This window comes from Leptonychotes weddellii, chromosome 4 (genome assembly GCF_054177405.1).
Source record: "Leptonychotes weddellii isolate Sample4059 chromosome 4, ASM5417740v2, whole genome shotgun sequence".
Taxonomy (NCBI): domain Eukaryota; kingdom Metazoa; phylum Chordata; class Mammalia; order Carnivora; family Phocidae; genus Leptonychotes; species Leptonychotes weddellii.
The window spans coordinates 17,522,683-17,541,788 of record NC_138372.1 but is presented as its reverse complement, the minus strand read 5'-3'; the positions used below and the strand labels follow the sequence as shown (position 1 = coordinate 17,541,788).

Here is a 19,106-nt window from a genome sequence, read left to right as displayed (position 1 = left end):
AAGATAAAACCATTGATGAAGGTCCTGTAGTCTCAGCAGAGAGGAGGGGATGGTTTCAGGGCCAGTGAAGCAGGGAAGACATGACAGTGTTGCTTGCTACCAGCTTACCAAGTAACTCTGGGCAAGATGCTGTCCTCTTTGTACCTCACTTCATTCGTCCACAAGCACTTTCTTTGCAGACTCATATCCACAATGCGGTACTGGCTGGAGGTGTGGCTGTGGGCCCTTCGTGTCATCTGATCACTTCTCCTTGGCTCGCCATGCTGCTGGGCTTTATGGCTGGACTGATCTCCATCGGGGGAGCCCTGTGCCTGCCGGTAAGGAGCTGGGCCGCTACCACCTGATTTGGCTTAGACCAGCAGGGCCCTGGGAGCATGGTGGGCCGTCGTGTGGTGTCATGGGCTGCACGAGGCAGACGTTGGCATCTTCTCAGGCAGGCTTCAGAGCTTGGGTGAGCGACCCACCCAGGTTGTACTGTGTATTTGTTAGGATCTGGGGGAGCAAGTAACAGAACCCATTCATGTTTGCTCAGGCACAGGGGGGAATATTGTAAGGCTACTGGGGTGTCACAGAACCCAAGGACAGGGATGCTGCTGGGAACCCAGGATTGGCTGACACCAGGGACAGGAATGTTGTGAGGAACCCAAGAAGTATCCGCTCTTCTTCTTTCTTTGCTTTTCATGAGTATCTGCTTTATTCTCACTCTGTAGACTTCCTTCCCCTTCTCCTTCTCCTGCTCCACATGGTGGAATGTAGTCTTGCTCTTCAGGAAAGCAGCTGGGTGGAATTTCTCGGCCCCATTCCTAAGTGTTCTGGAGAAGGGACTCATGGGCTTAGTTTGGACAGTGTGCTTATCTTTGGCTGGGAGTGTGGGGGACCCAAGCATAACATACGTACACAGCTGCTGCCCGTGAGCCATGTGAATGGGGGGGGGAGGGGCAGCAGCCGGAAGAGGGATGCTGGGCTAACCCAGGCCATGTCCACTTCTGATTGTTTAGTTCTTCTTCTAAGTGGATGGGCTTTTCTTCCTTCAACATCCAGCAGGTGCTGATAATACCAGCATACCCCATGATAGCCAATTTGTTATAATACACTTCTAAGAGAAATAATTTCAGAGCAGCAACTCTTTGTGGGTTTGAAGCCTTGGTAGAGGAGAAAGGAGTAGACTTTTGCATGGCTCAAGAAGCTGAATTTGGATGAAAAATGGATATTCAGGGAGGCAGTTTCACTCCAGAATAGGGGAAGATGTACCAACAGTCTCGTCTGACCAGCGATGGGGTAGCCTGCTTTTCATCTTTGGAATTGCAATGAATGTCTTTTATCTCCTGTGCTTTGAGGCCTTATGATGAAAGGCCGAAGTGCGCAGGGAAACCTGCGTAAATTCTCATCAGGCTGGGTGTCCACTCTCTGTGCTTGTTTCCTTGACTCCATCAGTGGGGGAATGATTCAGAGATGATTCACTCATTCATCCGTCCCTTCATTCATTCAGCACATATGTTTTAACATGTGTCCTGCTCCCTGAGCTGTAGTGTAGTGAGGGCAATGGACAAATAAACATAGCACAGCACGTCTAAACCAGCCTGAGGTGGATCAGAAAATGCTTCCTGGAGCAGAGGGTGTCTCAGCCGAGTGTTGACAGATGACTAATATTAGCCAGGCAAAGTAAAGGGAAATGTATTCCAGACAGAAGGAACAGTGTGTTCAAAGGCTCAGTGGTGAGAAGAGCAGATGGCCCAGCCAGGAAATAGACGCTGAAGCCCTGGGTTCACCTGGGAGTGTGGTGGGACCACAGTCTTGAGAGATGGGAGATACTCAGGTGTGGCTCCTGGGCAGCTTGAGGAGTCTGGGTTTTTATTCTGAAGACAGTGGGGGATCCCAAGGGGGAAACTCACCTGTCCTATTTGCATTCGTATCCACATTTGTTGGCTCATGGTCCCCTGGGAGGCTAAGTGGTGGAGGCGAAGGGGTGCTGAAGGAGAGTCCGGAGTGGGGGGCGGTCAGATTCTTTTCTTCTCATTAGTCATGTTGTCTTTGGGATAGCAATTACATTTGGGCTAGACCAGCGGGACTCAATCACCCTCCGGGGACTTTTTGACTCTACCTGGAGACATTTTTTTGGTTAACACACGGTGCGAGGGTTGCTCATGGCATCTCGAGGGTGGAGCCCAGGGATGCTGCTAAACATCCTAGGGCCTTTGCACAATACAGAAGTATCAGCCCAATGTGTGAGTAGGGCCTGGGCTAGGCCCTTGCTTCTGGAAGGGTGGTCAGGGGGCCAGTAGCATTGACATCACCTGGAACTTTGTGAGAAGTGCAGAATCCCAGGCCCTAGGCCCACTAATCTGACTCTGCAGCTTCGCAAGCTCCCCACGTGATGCAAGTACGCATTCAGGTCTGAGGAGCCCTTGTGGAGGTGAGCCCCAAAGCCTACCCCCTGTGGGTGGCCCTGGATGCCAAGGATCTGTGGAAAGCCTGGATAGGGGATATCAGTCTTTCATGTACATCTGCTTACCTGACGTTCGTTCCAGGAATACTTTAACCGTGTGCTGGGGATCCACGACACCTGCGGCATGCACTACTCCTTTGGCTTGCCAGGTCTGCTTGGGGGAATCGCCTACATTCTGCTGATAATCTATGAGGTCACCTGGACCAAGCAGTCCATGTAAGTGACTTGGCTTATCCCCTTCGCACCCCGTCCAACTCAGGAAGAAACATGCCCAAAGCCCTCAGCTGAGGTGTATGCACTCAGAGCCAGGCACTCCGCAGGCCTTAACAAATATTTGCTGGCAGATTTATTAATACATTCTGCCTAGCCTCTACCTCTCCAGGCCATGTCTTCTTTCCAAAAAGGACAGCTTGGATGCTGGGCAAAGGCAGACAGTTGTGAGTCCTGCCCCCAAAATGTAGACAGAGCAGGTCAATTGGGCCCAAGCCAGCTGAGTCCATTGTTTAACCCCGGGTGGTTTAGGTCATGGTGAAGAGTGTGTCATGGAGTCAGACTCATCTTGACCTCTTACTAGCTGGGTGTGCTACCTAGTCTCTCTCAGCCTCATTGCCTGGTGTAAACGCAGATAATGACAGAGCCTCTCCTCATAGGGTGCTTGGAGGCCAGGTGCTTGCGGCCAGACACCTTGTGGTTAAAAGGATTTAATACTTTAATGTAGGAATATGCTAAGCACAGCCCATCCCTGAGGCCCCAGAGAGAGAAGGAGCTTGGCCAAGGTCTTGCTGTGAGGCAGGAACGTGGGCCTTGGGACTAGGGTCAGATCCTATGTTCTCCGGACAATGGACGCCAGTGGCCGATTTGACATACCCGAGACCTGGCCATCACCTCCCAGAGGTTGTGTGAGTATCTTCTGGGCGTGGCTCACATAAAATGAAAGAGTGACTTGGGCATGATACAGGGATAGATTTTTCCAGATGAACTGATACAGTGATAACAATAATAATAGTCCTGGTGACAGTCACCACTGCTTATGGACTGCTCTCTAGGTGCTGATAGGCCTCTGCTAAAAGCATCACATGCGTCATCTCATTTAATCCTCGCGCCCCGACCCGAGATGTATTATTATCATACACTAAGATACGACACATATGGGGAGTTATCTGCCCTAAGTCACTCGGCTGGAATGCAACTGTACAGCTGATGAGCGCCTGAAGTGGGTGATGAGGAGCTCATCGCATCTGGAGGCAGCTCAGAGAAACCACGGAGGGCTGGGTCCCTTCTAGCTTGAACAACAGAGATGGCCACAGCCCCACATTATAGGAATCACATACAGCATGTGAGACAGCCCTCCTTAAACTGCTTGGGGTAAGGGGGAATCCCACCTCCGGGTGGGGAGGAGATGGTCTGCGTGAAGCAAGACACCATAGGGATGGGCTCCAATGATGTGTCTGCCACTGTTTTAACAGTTGTGCAACTCAGCCTCTCTCTGAGCCCCTGAGTCCCTCTCTGTAAAGCTCAGGTGACTGTAGGGGCCAGGCAGGTAAGGTTACAAAAAGAGAGCAGCGAGAGGAGGCTGGGAAATCGTGGGCAATTGCTCTGAATTCAGCACCAGGCAACCATGACGGTGCCGGGACCCAGGCTCAGTGTCCCCAGGTCTAATGACTTTTTAAGAGAAACCAGAAATCCAGAGTTACGCACCTGCGCTCCCAAGCATTGGCAAAAGATTCAGAGTCATTAGAAACATTGTGTGGGCCAAATTCTGTTCCTGGGTGGCCAGCCTGTGATTTCTGAACCACCTACCCTTCTAGCTCCTTAATTCTGTGCTTCTGTAGCTCTCCTAGAGCAGTGGTTCTCAACAGCACTAGCATCCCCGGGAACTTGCTAGAAATGCAAATCCTACCCTAACCCAGACCTGCACTGTTAGAAATCTAGTGATGGGGCCCCAGCAATCTGTGGGTCAACCAGCCCTCTAGGGGATTCTCCTGCAAGCTAGTTTGAGACTACGAGCCTAGAGCAAACAACAACAAACAAAGAACAACAAAACAAACCACAAAAAACAAAACAAAGGTCAGCCAACCAATGGTGTGCTACTAAAGGACTAACAACCTGCTCTCCAGGAAAACAAAGCCCTGATTGCAGAGGGGCAGATACTCCCATCTGTAACCATGGAGGGGCTATCACTGAACTGGGGGTTGGGAACGGTTGAGAACAGGGGTCGGTCAACCCGCCCCTGGGAGCGGGCTCTTGCACCCCTCTGCGAGTCCGGTCTCACCAGGATGGGACAGTAGAGTACCAAGGAGTTGTCCTCTCTCCTCTGCAGGAACCCGGCAAAGGGAAGGACAGAGCGACAGCAATGACCTCTCTTAGGGAGGCCTCTGGTCAGCTGGAAGTCAAGGGCACAGGCTTCAGGGAGGGTTCCATTTACCAGCCGTGTGATCTTAGGCATAGTATACTCAAACTCTCTTCAAGTCGCAGCTTTGATCTGCATGATGGGATAATAAGATCTGCGTCCCAGGGCTGCTGTGAAGATTCAGCATGGAGGGAACACCCTCTTGTCTTCATGATGATTCTTGCTACTGCTGCTCCTACAGGAGAAACACCTCTGTGTATCGAAAGAGGGACAAAGGACTAGCTGGGAGTCAGAACACTGAATGTGACACGTGGAGCAACTGTTTATTAGCTTCGTGTCATTGGGCAACACGGTTGGCTTTTCATTCATTCCACAGTGTTTGCCGAGCTCCTATTCAAGGGAGCAAATGTGAACAGGTCACGTGCTTGCCCTGGGATGGGGCAGGGTTTCACAAACTGTGGGATTTAAGTGGTGTAGAGACACACTTAAATAACATTGAATCATGCAGGGCAGATGCTGTTTTTCAATTATTCAGTCCTTGGATTGCATCAGGGAGAAAGCCTGCACTCATGTGCTAAGTGCCTCTGTGCTTCTGAGGCAAGCTGACGTCAGGTTGAAGGCCAGCGAGGCAGCCTCTGGCTGAGACACGTGCTCAGGCTGCATCTGGGGGAGATTTTAGCAACGCTTTGTTTGCACTGTATCTTTTTACAGTGACCTCCCATTTCTCTACCATTTACACTGGTGACTCAAAGTTTCCTTTTAAATACATTTATTTAAATGTAAAAAAAAAAAAGTCCATTTAAAGAAAAATATTTTAAAAAATAGTATCCTTGGAATGTCAATATGGCTAAATTTGTGAAGGTAACTCACAGATGCCGAAATTTGGGAAAGATCTGTCTGGCCTTCGTGGGTAGATGGGGTTTGAATCCCAAGAGCCACCCATGCCAAGCCATGTGACATTGGAGACTCTGGTTCACTTTCCTAACCTGGATCTTCCCATTTGTGGAACACGGATGCTGACAGCTCACTCAGAGGGCTGCTCCAGCATCATATGAAATCAGATGGTAAACATGGGGAGCAGAGGGTGTGGTGCAGGGGAGCCCACCCTGCGTGGGGACTGTCATTATGGCTAGCTCTGTGTCATCCATTGCTGCTTTCAGATGGCATCAGGAGAGAGTGAACTGGGGGGTTAGCAGTTAGCAGATTTAGATTTAGCTTCTATGCTACCACTTAATCTTATTTTTAAAAACAAAACGTTTTTGGGCGCCTGGGTGGCTCAGTTGGTTAAGCGACTGCCTTCGGCTCAGGTCACGATCCTGGAGTCCCGGGATCGAGTCCCGCATCGGGCTCCCTGCTCGGCGGGGAGTCTGCTTCTCCCTCTGACCCTACCCCCCTCATGCTCTCTCTCTCTCTCTCAAATAAATAATAAATAAAATCTTAAAATATAAAAAAATAAAAAAGAAAAAGAAAACGTTTTTGTAGTATAATCTACATCCAGAGAAGGGCAAATATCCTCAGGGCACCACTTGATGAATTTTCTGACACGCCCATGTAATCAGCACCCAGAACTCCTTCTTGTCCCATCCCAGGGCAACCGTGACCCTGACTTCTAACACCATCAGTCAGTTTTGCCTGCCTTTGTCCTTCATGTATGTGGAATCCTACAGGAAGTCTGTGCTCTTGTGTGCCTGGCTTTGACTCTACATTGTAGTTGGGAGACTCTCCCACATTGTTGAGTATTTCTGTAGATTGTTCATTTTCATTGGGGTAGAGTATAGAATTGTGCTGGGGTTTACTTCATAAAGGTGACTTGAGTGATGACATGGAGAGGTCAATGTCATTGAAGGAAAAGTTTAATGTTACAGTTGTCCTAGAAATGAGAGGCTCAACACACCATGTAGGGCCCCACAAAACCTTATTATACCCAGGGACCAGGCAGCAGAGAGAGAGGGGAACTGAGACTATATGCCTTCAGGTTGATGGCAGTGGGGTAGTGGGGGGGAGGGGCGGGAGTCCCCTCTTGGGCAGGAACTGAAAGCATGTGTTAGAGTTTGTGGTCAGGGGGTTTATAATATGAATTTTGCACTCCCGTGAAAGCTGACTTGCTGGAGAGAGAGCGGTAAACAATTTCGGCCATTAGTTGGGCCCTGTGATAAATGAGTGCCATGTAGACAAATACAGAATCTAAGAAACACAGTTAAAATAAGTGTTCCATTGTGTGAATACAAAACAATTTCTCCATCACTGATGAACATTTGGGTTCTTTCCGGTTTGGAGCTGTTATGAACATTCTAGTATGGCTGCTATGAACATTCTTGCACTTTTTTTTTTTTTTTTAGTACATACAAATGCTCTTCTGTTGAGTAAATGCCTAGAAGCAGAGCTGTTGGATCATGGCATTCATATGATCCATTTGAGAGGATATTACCAGTTTTCCACTGTGCCAGTCTAATCACCCATGGCACCCAAGAGTTCCCTTTACCCCATATATTCTCCAACACCCCATATTTTCCTTCTCTTTAAGTTTATCCACTTAAGCATCAAACATCAATTTAATTTTAATTTCCCTGATGACCAATTAAGTGCAGCACTTTTCGTTGGCTTTCTGGACATTTGAACATCTTCTCTTTTGAAATATCTGTCCAAGTTCTTTTGCCCATCTTTCTGTTGTATTGTTCTGCCTTTTTCTTATAGATTTGTAGGAATTCTGGATATAGAGTCTTTGTTATATAAATGTATCATAAATATCTTCTCCCATTTTGTGGGTTATCTTTCACCTTGATGGTATCTTTTGATGGACAGAAGTTCTTAATTTTAACACAGTTCAATTCATCACTGTTCCGTTCACGTTTGTGAGTCCTGTTTAAGAAATCTTTGCCTAGGGGTGCCTGGGTGGCTCAGTCGGTTAAGCGTCTGCCTTCAGCTCAGGTCATGATCTCAGGGTCCTGGGATTGAGCCCCATGTCAGGCTCCCTGCTCAGCGGGGAGCCTGCTTCTCTCTGTCCTTCACCCCCCCCACCCCAATCATGCTCGCTCTGTCTCTTACTTTCTCTCTCTCTCTTAAATAAATAAATAAATAAAATCTTTAAAAAAAGAAAAAAAATGAAATCTTTGCCTACTGCAAGGTCATGTAGATGTCCTCCCAGGCTACTTCATAGTTTAGAGTGAGGTCCTGGGGTCGCCTACAAAGAGAGAGGACAGGGAAGTATGTTCAACAGGGGTGGGCCGGGGAGATGAGCCTGACAGCCAAGCTCTACTCCACCTTGCCCTGATGGAAATAGAACTTTCATCATTAATTGCCTCATGAGGGAACTTGGGGCTCAGAGAGGTTAAGTGACTTGCCCAGGATCATGCAGCTAGTTACAGTCCTTGGACTTGAACCTGGGTTTTCTGCCTCCTGGTCAAATTCATCATCCATGGTTTCCGAGAATTGAAGGCAGCCAAAGAGGATCTTGGAATCCCCCCTTTCCCTCCTCCATGTCTGTGTGGCTTTGCAGGAACACGGCAGGGGAATGGGTTACCTGGGGAGAGGAATTATTCTTCTGATAGCCCTTCCTGACAGCATCACAGGAGTTGCAAACAGTCCTTCTTTTTTTTTTTAAAGATTTTTTTTATTTATTTGAGAGAGAGAGAATGAGAGACAGAGAGCATGAGAGGGAGGAGGGTCAGAGGGAGAAGCAGACTCCCTGCTGAGCAGGGAGCCCGATGCGGGACTCGATCCCGGGACTCCAGGATCATGACCTGAGCCGAAGGCAGTCGCTTAACCAACTGAGCCACCCAGGCGCCCGCAAACAGTCCTTCTTGACCCCAATGACCTCTGCACTCTGATGGTTGAATGTGACTACACCCCGCTTTGTCATTTCTAGGATCAGCTACCAGTTGTTTACTGGCACTGGGACACTCAGCTTGGCCGTGGCTTCGGGTCTGATAGCTGGTGTTTTGACAGGTAAGTGTGAGATGACCCTCCTTCCCCCATGGCCCAGGGCACAGGTCCTGAGGCCAGAGGGCATCTCGCCCATGGCCACATGTGTCTGTGCCCATCCCCTTCTCTGTGAACCCCCGCAGCTCAAGCTAAATGATGCAAAGGGGCTCAGACCTTGATTAACAACAAAAACAGAATCACATGATTTCAGAATTAGAAGGGCCCTCAGAGGTCACCTGTCAGAGGTGTGGACTCTGAGGGCCAGATAAAGTAAGAGACTTTCTGGAGGTTACAAGTAGCAGCAAGTGGCAACATTACAGTCTCCTGAGCTCAGGGCTGGTGATTTCACCCAATTTTGTACAGCAAGCCAAGGAAACCCATATGCCAAAAAGTTTACCTTCACTCCCTGAGAATACCCATACTATTATTTTGTTCAGCAAGTATTTATTCAATATCTACTATGAGCCAGGGCACTATTTTTTTTTTTTTTAAGATTTTATTTATTTATTTGAGAGAGCGAGAATGAGAGAGAGTACATGAGAGGGGGGAGGGTCAGAGGGAGAAGCAGGCTCCCCGCTGAGCAGGGAGCCCGATGCGGGACTCGATCCCGGGACTCCAGGATCATGACCTGAGCCGAAAGCAGTCGCTTAACCAACTGAGCCACCCAGGCGCCCCAGGGCACTATTCTTAGGCACTAGGGACACAAGAGTGAACAAAACACGTTCCCTGATCTCATGGAGCTGATATTCTAGTGAAGGGGGAGGGGATAATAAATAAACAGATAAGTGGAGTATTTACTATGTCAGAGATGGTAAGTGCTATGAAGAGAAATAACTCGGTAGAGGAACACAGAGTCGGGGTGAGGATGGGGTGCTCTTTTAGAATGGTGGGAAGGGAAGGCCTATCTAATAAGTTGACCTTTAAGCAGAAACCTGAAAGGAAAGAGGGAAGGAGACATGCCATGCGTTTATTTGGCAGAAGAGCATTCCATGAAAAGAGATAGCAAGTGCAAAGGTCCCGAGGCGGGAGCAAAGCATGCTCAGTGTGGCTGATATGGACAGAGTGAAAGGGAGAGGGGCAGGGGTTGAGAACAGAGTGGTAACAAGGAGCCAGATCATTCTGAGAGATGGGAAGCCATTGGAAATCTTTAAACAGAGGACTGAAGTATGCTTTTGCTCCTGCAATATGACAGAACAGCAAGACCCTTAGGGAGTTGCTAATCTGCCAGTCTTATTTATATGCTAGGTGAAAGTATGGATTTCTGTCCAGAACTGCTCACCTTTATTCTACAAGCAAACAGCTTTATTGGTTAGACATTCATATACTGTGTCCCTAAGCAGGGAATGAATGCCAAATAAGAGACCAAATAGCATAAGCAGACATAAAGGAGTTGTATGGCGTTGGGCACATCAGTTTACTCTCTCTGGGCCTTGGGTACCAAATGAAAGGACAGTGGTAACTAATCATTTGGCTTCTTTTCTGCTCCAAAACGTAGAAAGATACTTTTTGGAATTGCCTAGGTGATTTTAGAGAGCGAGACTGACTAGAATTACTTCAATATACTCACTGGCCTCAGCTTTCAGCAGAGTTGAGGTGATTGATTAAGCACCAGATAAGACAAATGCCTCCCTCCGTAAGTTTACATTCTATTCATGGTGACAGTCTAATCCTGAGTAGGGTTACCAGATTTAGCAAGTGAAAACCCAAGGTGCCCATTTTTTAAGTTCAGCATTAACTGAGCATCCTGTATTTTATCTGGCAACCCTCCCCCCGGACTGTGACACCATTCACCATTGTCACTAGTATTCACAAAGCGACACTGATTTGCACCATCTTGTAAAGCCCCTGGGAGGGCTTTTTTAATGCTTGCCTGGAGTCAAGAAAGAGAATAGAATATTGTTCCTTTAAGAATTAAGACCAACGAGTATTCCTCTTTACATGTGGCTTTGAACGTAAGAACACTGGTAAATAAAAAGAACATGAACAATGGAAGGGGGAAAGAGGCCACCAAGCAGCCAAGATAGCACCAAATTGACCCCCTAAAGCTGAGCATTTTGCTTGCCAAGAGCCCCGCCCCCGATTTGGGCCTGTCTACACTTACGTAAGAAACAATCCCATCAAGCATGGTTATTGAGTTTCCCAGTTCCGGCAGATCAGAAATGGAGGTTAGAAATGGGACAGGTTTCTAGAGGTAAGGCACACTGGTAGAAGTGAGAGGTGAAAAAAGACAGCCTAACGGAAGAGAGGAAATTCTTAAAGCTAGACACTAGAACATGAAACTTGGGCTGCTAAGAGAATCCAACAACCCTCAACAGCTACATACTTCCTCTGCATTAGAGAGCACATTTCATAAATGGATGTTCCTAGCAATGGTTCCGATTAAAAAAAAAAATCTAGGGGCACCTGGGTGGCTCAGTCGTTAAGCATCTGCCTTCGGCTCAGGTCATGATCCCGGGGTCCTGGGATCGAGCCCCGCATCGGGCTCCCCGCTCAGCAGGAGGCCTGCTTCTCCCTCTCCCACTCCCCCTGCTTGTGTTCCCTCTCTTGCTGTGTCTCTCTCTGTCAAATAAATAAAATCTTAAAAAAAAAAAAATCTAAATGTGTTTAGTGTTGTCTCATAAGACAAGAAAATATAATATATTTTGGGTGGATTTTTGTCAGTGGTGAGTAAGCCTCAGCTATGTGGAAAGTTCATGTAGGTGTTAGAGATCATTTCTGAATAATTCCAGCTAAATGAGGTGTGCTGGTTACACCCTACATGTCAATATCAGTTAAAGGTGTGCATTACAAAAGGAAAATGTGAATAAGTACACGCCTACTCTTGTTAATCTTACTACTTAATACACTGGGACCGATCACCATTAAAAATACACAGATAAAAAAATACACAGATAAATCTATCAATGGCATTTCCCTAGTTCGTATGAAAGGTGAGCAATCCCTTCACGTATCCTGAGAAATTCAGTTCGCTTTGCATAGCTGTAGGAATACACAGGGCCAAGCTCTCTGGGCAGAGGCTGGATGGGTGAAAAGAAGAATAGCGCAAAAGCAAGTTGGTATAAACTACTTTCCTAACTACACAAGTGGAGTCCTGAGCTGAGGGTCACAGAGTTTATTGAAGCCAGTGACGCGGACTGACAGGAGCACCTAATTGGAGTTGCTGTCCATGGTAGCTCTCGTGTTCCAAATAGATCAGCTTTTAAGTAGGAGCACCGTCTGACAGGGCTCTTCTATTCCACCTGGGGAAGCATGTCAGATAGGTGGCTACTGTACACCTCTCAGTATCATCTAAATCCTTTGGAGATAATTGCTCTTGCCAGTTTCTTTTAAAAGATGTCTATAGAGTTAATAAAGCTGGTCCAGGAAGGCCAGCGCTTCAATTTGTCTGTCTCCTGGCTGTAGAAGAAAAAGGGATTTTGTTAAGATAACCATAGCTGGCCTATGATATTTTGATTAATTTGGAGATAACAAATGCTGTGCTCTAAAGGTTTAACACATAATTATGAATTTTAACAGGTTTGGTCTTAAACCTCACAATATGCAAGGGACCTCATGCAGCTAAATATTTTGATGACCAAGCTTTCTGGGAGGTAAGATTTTTAACCTAAGGTCATAGATCTTGAGTGAATGAACTTAGAACGATATCTGTTATATCTGTATGTATGTTGACTTGGTGTTTGTGAGAACAAACTAAAAACAAAATTGTGTGTGTGTGTGTGTGCACTGGTAAAAGCTGTGGAGGGAAGTGGTAAAGGTTACCATTCCCCTGACGCCTCAAAGTCACTGAGGGTCAGAGATGTGAGAACGGCTGCTGGCCACACTTCCCTTATCTGGGGTCATCAACGTGGGCAAAGGGTTTGACGTAAAGGTGATCGAATCCTGCGGTGCACGAGCCAGCAGGTCCAATCTCATTTGACAGACACACTGAGTGGAGCTGTGACCATCTGGGTTCTCACAATGAGTGTGCGGCAGAGCTGGATCTAGAACACAACTCTTGATAAGCGGTAGCTAGCAGACACAGGACCACGTGTACTGTTGGAGTCTGGGATCATTTAGCTAAAGGACAGAGAACTCGAACAACACGGCTGCTGCTGAGGGTCTCTGTGTTCCGTGTAGTGTTTGTTGTCATGACTAGTCTAGAAAGAGGCTCAGGGCTCATTCCCTGTTACCCCACTGCACTCCTCCCTTTGGCCAGCACTCATAGTCCACCATGCAGTCTGATGTGTCACCTTAGGTAAATGCCATGTGATGCTGAGGTTGGCTGGGCAAACATTGCAAAATTATAAATGGGAAGTGGAGGCTGACGGAGGCCAGGCTAATGCCCAGCATCATACCTTTGCGAGCAGCAGAGGTAAGACCAGGAACTGTACCTCCCGAGTCCCAAGCCAATCCTTTCTCCACCTGTCATGCCTAGATACTGATCACTAAAGGGACAGAGAACCAGCCTCATTATGGGCCTTGGCATTAGTGTTTGTAGAGAGAACCTGCCTCTTCTTCTCTTTTGCCTCCTTCTTTATCTCTTCTCTTAACTCTGCTTCTTCTTCCTTTTCCTTGTCAAAGAGCTTTACGGAGGTATATTTAAATTGTATATTTCAAATATACAATTTGATGCATTTCAACATATTTATATGCCTATGAAACCATCACTGCAGTCAAGATAATGAACATATCCATTGCCACGATGTTTCCTTGTGCCTCTTTGAAACTATTCCCTCCCTAGGCCACCCCGTTCCATCCCCAGGCAACCACTGAACTGCCTTCTGTCCAATAGATCAGTTTACATTTTCTATAATTTTATATAAATGAATCATACAGTACATTCTTTTTCTGGCTTCTTTTACTCAGCATAATTATTCTGAGAGTCACCCATGTTGTTGCTTATAAACAGTCTCATCTGGTACCAGCTTCTCCCTACAGCCAGTCTCTCTCAGTCCCTGCCGAGTGTTCTTGCCCCTTTGGTGGTAGCAGGGTAGTTTAGTGAAAGGACTCAGGAAGCTGGTTTAATTCATCCATTCATTCCACAAGTATTTATTGAGCAAGCCCTATATGCCAAGCATTCTGCTATTAATGAGGGATGCCACAAATGGGACCAATATCCAGCTCAGTTATTTGAATTGCAATAAATACTTGCTGAATGAATGAAGGAAATTTGAGGAACACCCCCACCCCCAACACTGGGCACTGCAGCAGCAGGTGAAGTGAAACCACGGGTACGGACCTGGAATGAGAAGACCTGAATTCCAGTTGCCATTCTGCAAGGTCTCATGGAGGCAAGTTCCTTGACCTCTCTTACTGGTAAAATAAGAATGGTAATCTTTGTTCTACCTCACTGGGTTGTTTTGAAGACCAAACGAGGTAATAATGGCTGTAACTACATTCTATAAACTGTAAAATGCAAAGCACCACGTGAACAGGAAAGCTTATTACTGGGGGTTTAGCCAACCATGAAGGAACGCGTAAGCTTAATAGTTATCATTTATCGTAAGCCGATGGTTTCCGATTTTGTGCTAGATGCTTTTCAGCATTATCTGATTTTATCCTTACAACAACCCTGCTCAAGAGTAAGCATCCCTGTCTTAAAGATGAAGAATCCGACTCTTGGTTTCAGCTCAGGGCATGATCTTGGGGTTGTGAGATCGAGCCACACGTTCGGCTCCGGGTTCAGCACAGAGTCTGCGTAAGACTCTCTCTCTCTCTCCCTCTGCCCCTCCCCACCACACTCTTTCTCTTTCTAAAATAAATGAGGAGGAAGAAGAGGAAGAGGAAGAAGAGGAAGAAGAAGGAGAAGGAGAAGAAGAGGAGTAACTTGTCCAAAATGATAAAGCTAGTAAATGGAAAAGGAGGAATTTGAACTGGTATCTCTTTGGCTTGAAAGACACAGCTGCTCCTGGAGGATAGTTACTACTCCCCCCACTCTTCTGATTTATCCTTTTACAGCTGAGCAGAACATTTATTCAGCAGTAGAACACTGCTTTCATTTGAAAAGCCAAATATCCATTAAAGTGGCAAGAGTTCAAACTTCCAAAGCTGATAAATCCAGGGGTAATTTTTTTTTAAACCATCTGAAAAGACATTTTAATCATCATCGAATGTCCTAACGCACTTCAGAGAACCAGACACCTGGGGGTTGGAAAGGACATTCCTTCACTGGTTGCCCAAACCATGTCTGACAGTTCTTGGGATGGGGCATTCACCACTCCCCAAAGGTACCCATGTCATCCTTGGGTGGCTCTATTACTAATTAATCATTCATTCACTAATTAATTCCATTTAATGTATTCCCTAATATATGACAGAACTCTTGTGTGAAGAACTGGAGAGACAAATCTAAATGTAATGCAGCTCTCGATCTCAAGGAACTGCATCTTCTAATCCTCTGTCTTCCTATAGATTACAATGATCCTACCTCAGATACTGTTTTACAAAAATTCAGTTCCTGACACAATTTTTCATAAATTCCTTCCTTCAATTTAATAACCCATGGATTTTATTTCATGCTTTCCAAAGCACAAGGACTCACTGACATCCACTTATTAAAACTAATTCCACAGTTAACCTTTCTGAAGAAAATAGCTTTTTTTGCGAGTCTATCGCAGACAAGCCCCTGTCCTGGGTACTGTGTGAGGGTTCAGAGAAACTAGGACTTTCACCATGTAGAAGGACTGGATCTTTCTATATGCACAGCTCTATCTGTTAAGCACTGAGTGAGTCATCCTGGCAGTAGCTGCTGGACAAATGAGAGAAGGTAGAGTTTGGGGAGGTCAGGAAACATGAAACTTGGAGCTGTGTTGGATTTGGTTAAGTGGCAGGAAGTGAAAGACATTCCAAGCAAGGGGAAGGTTGTGAGCAAGAACTGGAGAAGCAGGAGGCAACCTGGCTCAGATGGTTGGTGAAGGGAAAGATGAAAGGTAGGCGAGAGCCACTTGCCTCATCCTCCAGGCAATTGGAAGCTCCCAAAAGTTTAAGTGGGGAAACGATAGGATAGTTTTAGAGTTGAGTGGAGCAAGACTAAGTTCGTAGGATGGATTCTGAAATGAGTGCCATATGCTGAAGATCATCCATTGGCTTCTGAACAAGTATTTGCAGTTTATTTTAAAAATGATTTTATTGCCAAGAAACATAACCACCACCACCGTTTTAGCATATAAATACCTCAGAATCTGTTGAGTCCCTCCTGCTGTGTTAGGCAAAATTCTCAAAACCTAGCCTCATCACACTGGTATTACCCCTGCTTCTGATTTAAGATACACACTGTAGACACACAGTAAGGATCCAACAAACGCTTGTTCAACAAAAAGGAGGAGAGCGGGTTTCTAAAGCAAAGCAGGAAGACAGATTAGGAGCCTGCCAATGGACTCCTCCCCTCTTGGAGAGGCCCCTGAAAAGAGCCTTGTTCTGGAAGGCGGATCTGAATTCGAGTCCTAGTTCACCCACTGGCAGTCTAGTAGTGCCTTCAGGCACGTCTCTTTACTTCTCTGGGGCTCAGTTTCTTCATTTGTAAAATGAGACCAAATTCCACATTCCAGAGTCAGACGGATCTGGGTTCTACCACCCCTTGTTCTGTGATCTCTCAGAGCCTCATTGTTCCCATCTCTGTGGAGACAGGAAGAGTAATATCTCACCAGGTCGTTGTAAGGGTTTAAAGGACATAATGTGTGTGAAATGATAGCACACTGATCCTCAAAAAACACCCCATAAATGTTAGCCACTCTGATTCCCACTTCTACAATTCTGTGGTCCATGTTACCGGACACGCAGTGATTTAGGGCAGGGTGTGACGTGGCACCACCCCAGAACTTAGGATATGCTCAGCTTGCAGAAGAGAAAACCCAAAGGAGACCTAAGAACAATCTTCAAACATTTGAAAGATTGTCATGGAGAAAAGGACAAGTATTTGTTCCTATGCTTCTCCAAAGAATTTACCTATATCCAGTGGGCGATGCTGTATAAACTGCTAACAACTTGAACTTGTCTGCAAAATTACTACGAAGTAATTCATAGTGCGGTGAATTCACCCATTGGGTGAAGTGCGTCCTCTGTCACTGGGGGCAAACAAAAGCCAGATCACTATTTATCAATGATGCATGTAAGGAGCTGTAAGAAATGAGATCTAAGAGTTCTTCCAATTCAGATTTTGTGAAAGACCCTCTAAGACGTCTGTGAGAAGACATTTTCGTCAACATGTCAGTTTCCAGAGTTCAAGTCAGAATCAGTATGTGTCCAAATTTTAAGACTATAAGGGTTCATCTGTAATAAAAGTATTTGTTTTGTTTTCACAGTTTCCTCATTTGGCTATTGGATTTTAAGCAAAAGCATCCAAGAAAAACAAGGCCTGTCTGAAAATGAGACGACTTCCTTTCACTGTTGCCCCCCTTTTTTTGTGGATGACAGACACTCGTTACAGCAAAGTCTCCTTATATACAATGGAACAAGGTCAGAGATGAATTTGGTATTAAAAAATAAGATTAAAAATTTATTTGAATGGTAATTTCGTAATAGTTTAAAATAAATGTTTGGTTTCATTAAAAATGATGCTATCAGTATTTTCTTGGGTGCAGACATGTAATTAAGGTATTGGTTCAATTTTATTGACAATTCCTAGATTCTTTCTCATGCTTAACAAAGTGTGCTATGCTACCCAGTGAACTCTTGTCTACATCAGCAGAGCAGAGAATAAAATAGGGAAAAATTAAGAATTCACTTATATTTAGTCCTATAATGTGGACATTGTGTTTCTACTCAAGCAGTTTCACAAAGTAGTTCTTACAACCTGTGCACATTCTGGATTTAACTATAGGGAAAGTCATGGTCAATTGTGGAGATAACAGTGTCTCAAGATTAAAAAACTGGTTCTGTGACCTTGAGAAAATCAATGTTTCCACGGTCTGGGTTCCCTCATCTGGTAAAAAGAGAAGGTGGACCTTCAACCTCTCAGATGCCCTCGAATTCTCTGAAAACCCACCGTGAGTGATTGGCTGTGGGATGGCAGCAACATGACCATTTTTTTGAGTGTGTCTGGATGCCCAGGAGATATTCCATATGTACACAGTAAAAGACCACATGGCTGGTGTGGACAAGAGCACCACAAATTTAAATCATCTGGGAGATATTCTGTGTTTCAGGAAGGGCTAACTGTAGCAAATTTTATGAAAGAAAACATTTCAAGCTGTATTTCTAAAGAACAGGTACCCCATAGTTAGCTAGTTCATTTAAAAAAAGATTCCCATTTTGCCAAGGTGGGGGGAAGGGGAGAGCCTGACAAAAGGAACAGACCATGAGAATTCTCAGTAGTTAATGTTTGTAATTTTAATTGACCTTGCTGGTCTATTTTGAGGTTAGTGGTTCAGTACAGAGATACGATGAAACTTGGAATCCAATTTACTGTCAAACTAACAACAAAAAATTTGTCACCTGAGTAAAGCCTAGTGTCAAGTCTCTATCCTTTTCCTCTTTCTTTCAGTGGTGGATGTGGAGTGACTGTCAGCATCCCACCAGGACCATGTGTCATGGCTGAGTGATTGCCACTCCCCACCCCCGCCATTAGGGGCACCAACACGGTCACCCACCCCTTGGGAGACCCTCAATGGCTACTTACACTGAAATGTTTCCAGAATTTTTGGCAAAACTGTATAAACCAAATACAAAGTAGAGTGAGAAAGAATTCTGACCACTGCATAGATTTAAAAACAAGAAATGTTTATATTTCATTTAACATTCGACACAGAATAGGCCACATTTAAACAGACACAATAAATCTTCAGAGCACTTTAATCTGTAGTTTTAGACCTTGGATATGACAAATGCTCATATAAGATGTATCCATAATTCCTTTTGTAATTTATTTTTACAAATTACACCATGATAAAACTTAATAAAAATTACTCATGTGGCATATTTTCAACATTTTATAAGTTAATCCAATGCACACCACAATAGATTTTTGTTGCTGTTTACATAGGAAGTTCTCATGATTTTAGTATTACACAAATTGAAGCTGAGACTACACTCGAAAATGAATTTAGAAAATGAATTTACAAAAAACTGGGGTGTGAGTAGTAAAAAACCCATGCAGGACTGCTGTGCGGAAGCAAACCGGATGTTTTCACTGCCATAAGTCTTCAGTGCGGCCAAACTTAAAAACCAGTCCTCTGCAAATAAAATAAGAAACACCACATCTAGTTGAGTTTGGGGGGAAAACAAAAAAAGAGTATGTGAGACTGGGAGAATGGTGGGAAACTAGCAACAAAGGATTGATGAGTTGTATGAAAAAAACCTTGGAATGTATCAGAACAAAAACTGATCATGTGCTTCCCACGTCCTTGACTTCCGGGTAGGTACTGGAGACCTGTATGCCACTCTTAAAAAGTTAACCGACGTTAAAAAAAAAAA

General features: G+C 45.3%; 1 protein-coding gene across 2 annotated transcripts in view; it reads left to right on the top strand.

Moving 5' to 3' along the window:
• The window catches only part of RHCE (Rh blood group CcEe antigens), a 37,399-nt gene extending 20,240 nt beyond the window's left edge, over positions 1–17,159 (top strand). For both annotated transcript variants that reach the window (XM_006737015.2, XM_031031992.2), the window contains 5 exons: positions 180–317; positions 2,529–2,662; positions 8,662–8,741; positions 12,234–12,307; positions 16,997–17,159. In XM_006737015.2, coding sequence (XP_006737078.1) covers positions 180–317; positions 2,529–2,662; positions 8,662–8,741; positions 12,234–12,307; positions 16,997–17,023 — 453 coding nt within the window. In that variant the 3' untranslated portion in view covers positions 17,024–17,159. The remainder of the gene's footprint in view (positions 1–179; positions 318–2,528; positions 2,663–8,661; positions 8,742–12,233; positions 12,308–16,996) is intronic.
• The last annotated feature ends 1,947 nt before the right edge of the window (positions 17,160–19,106 follow it).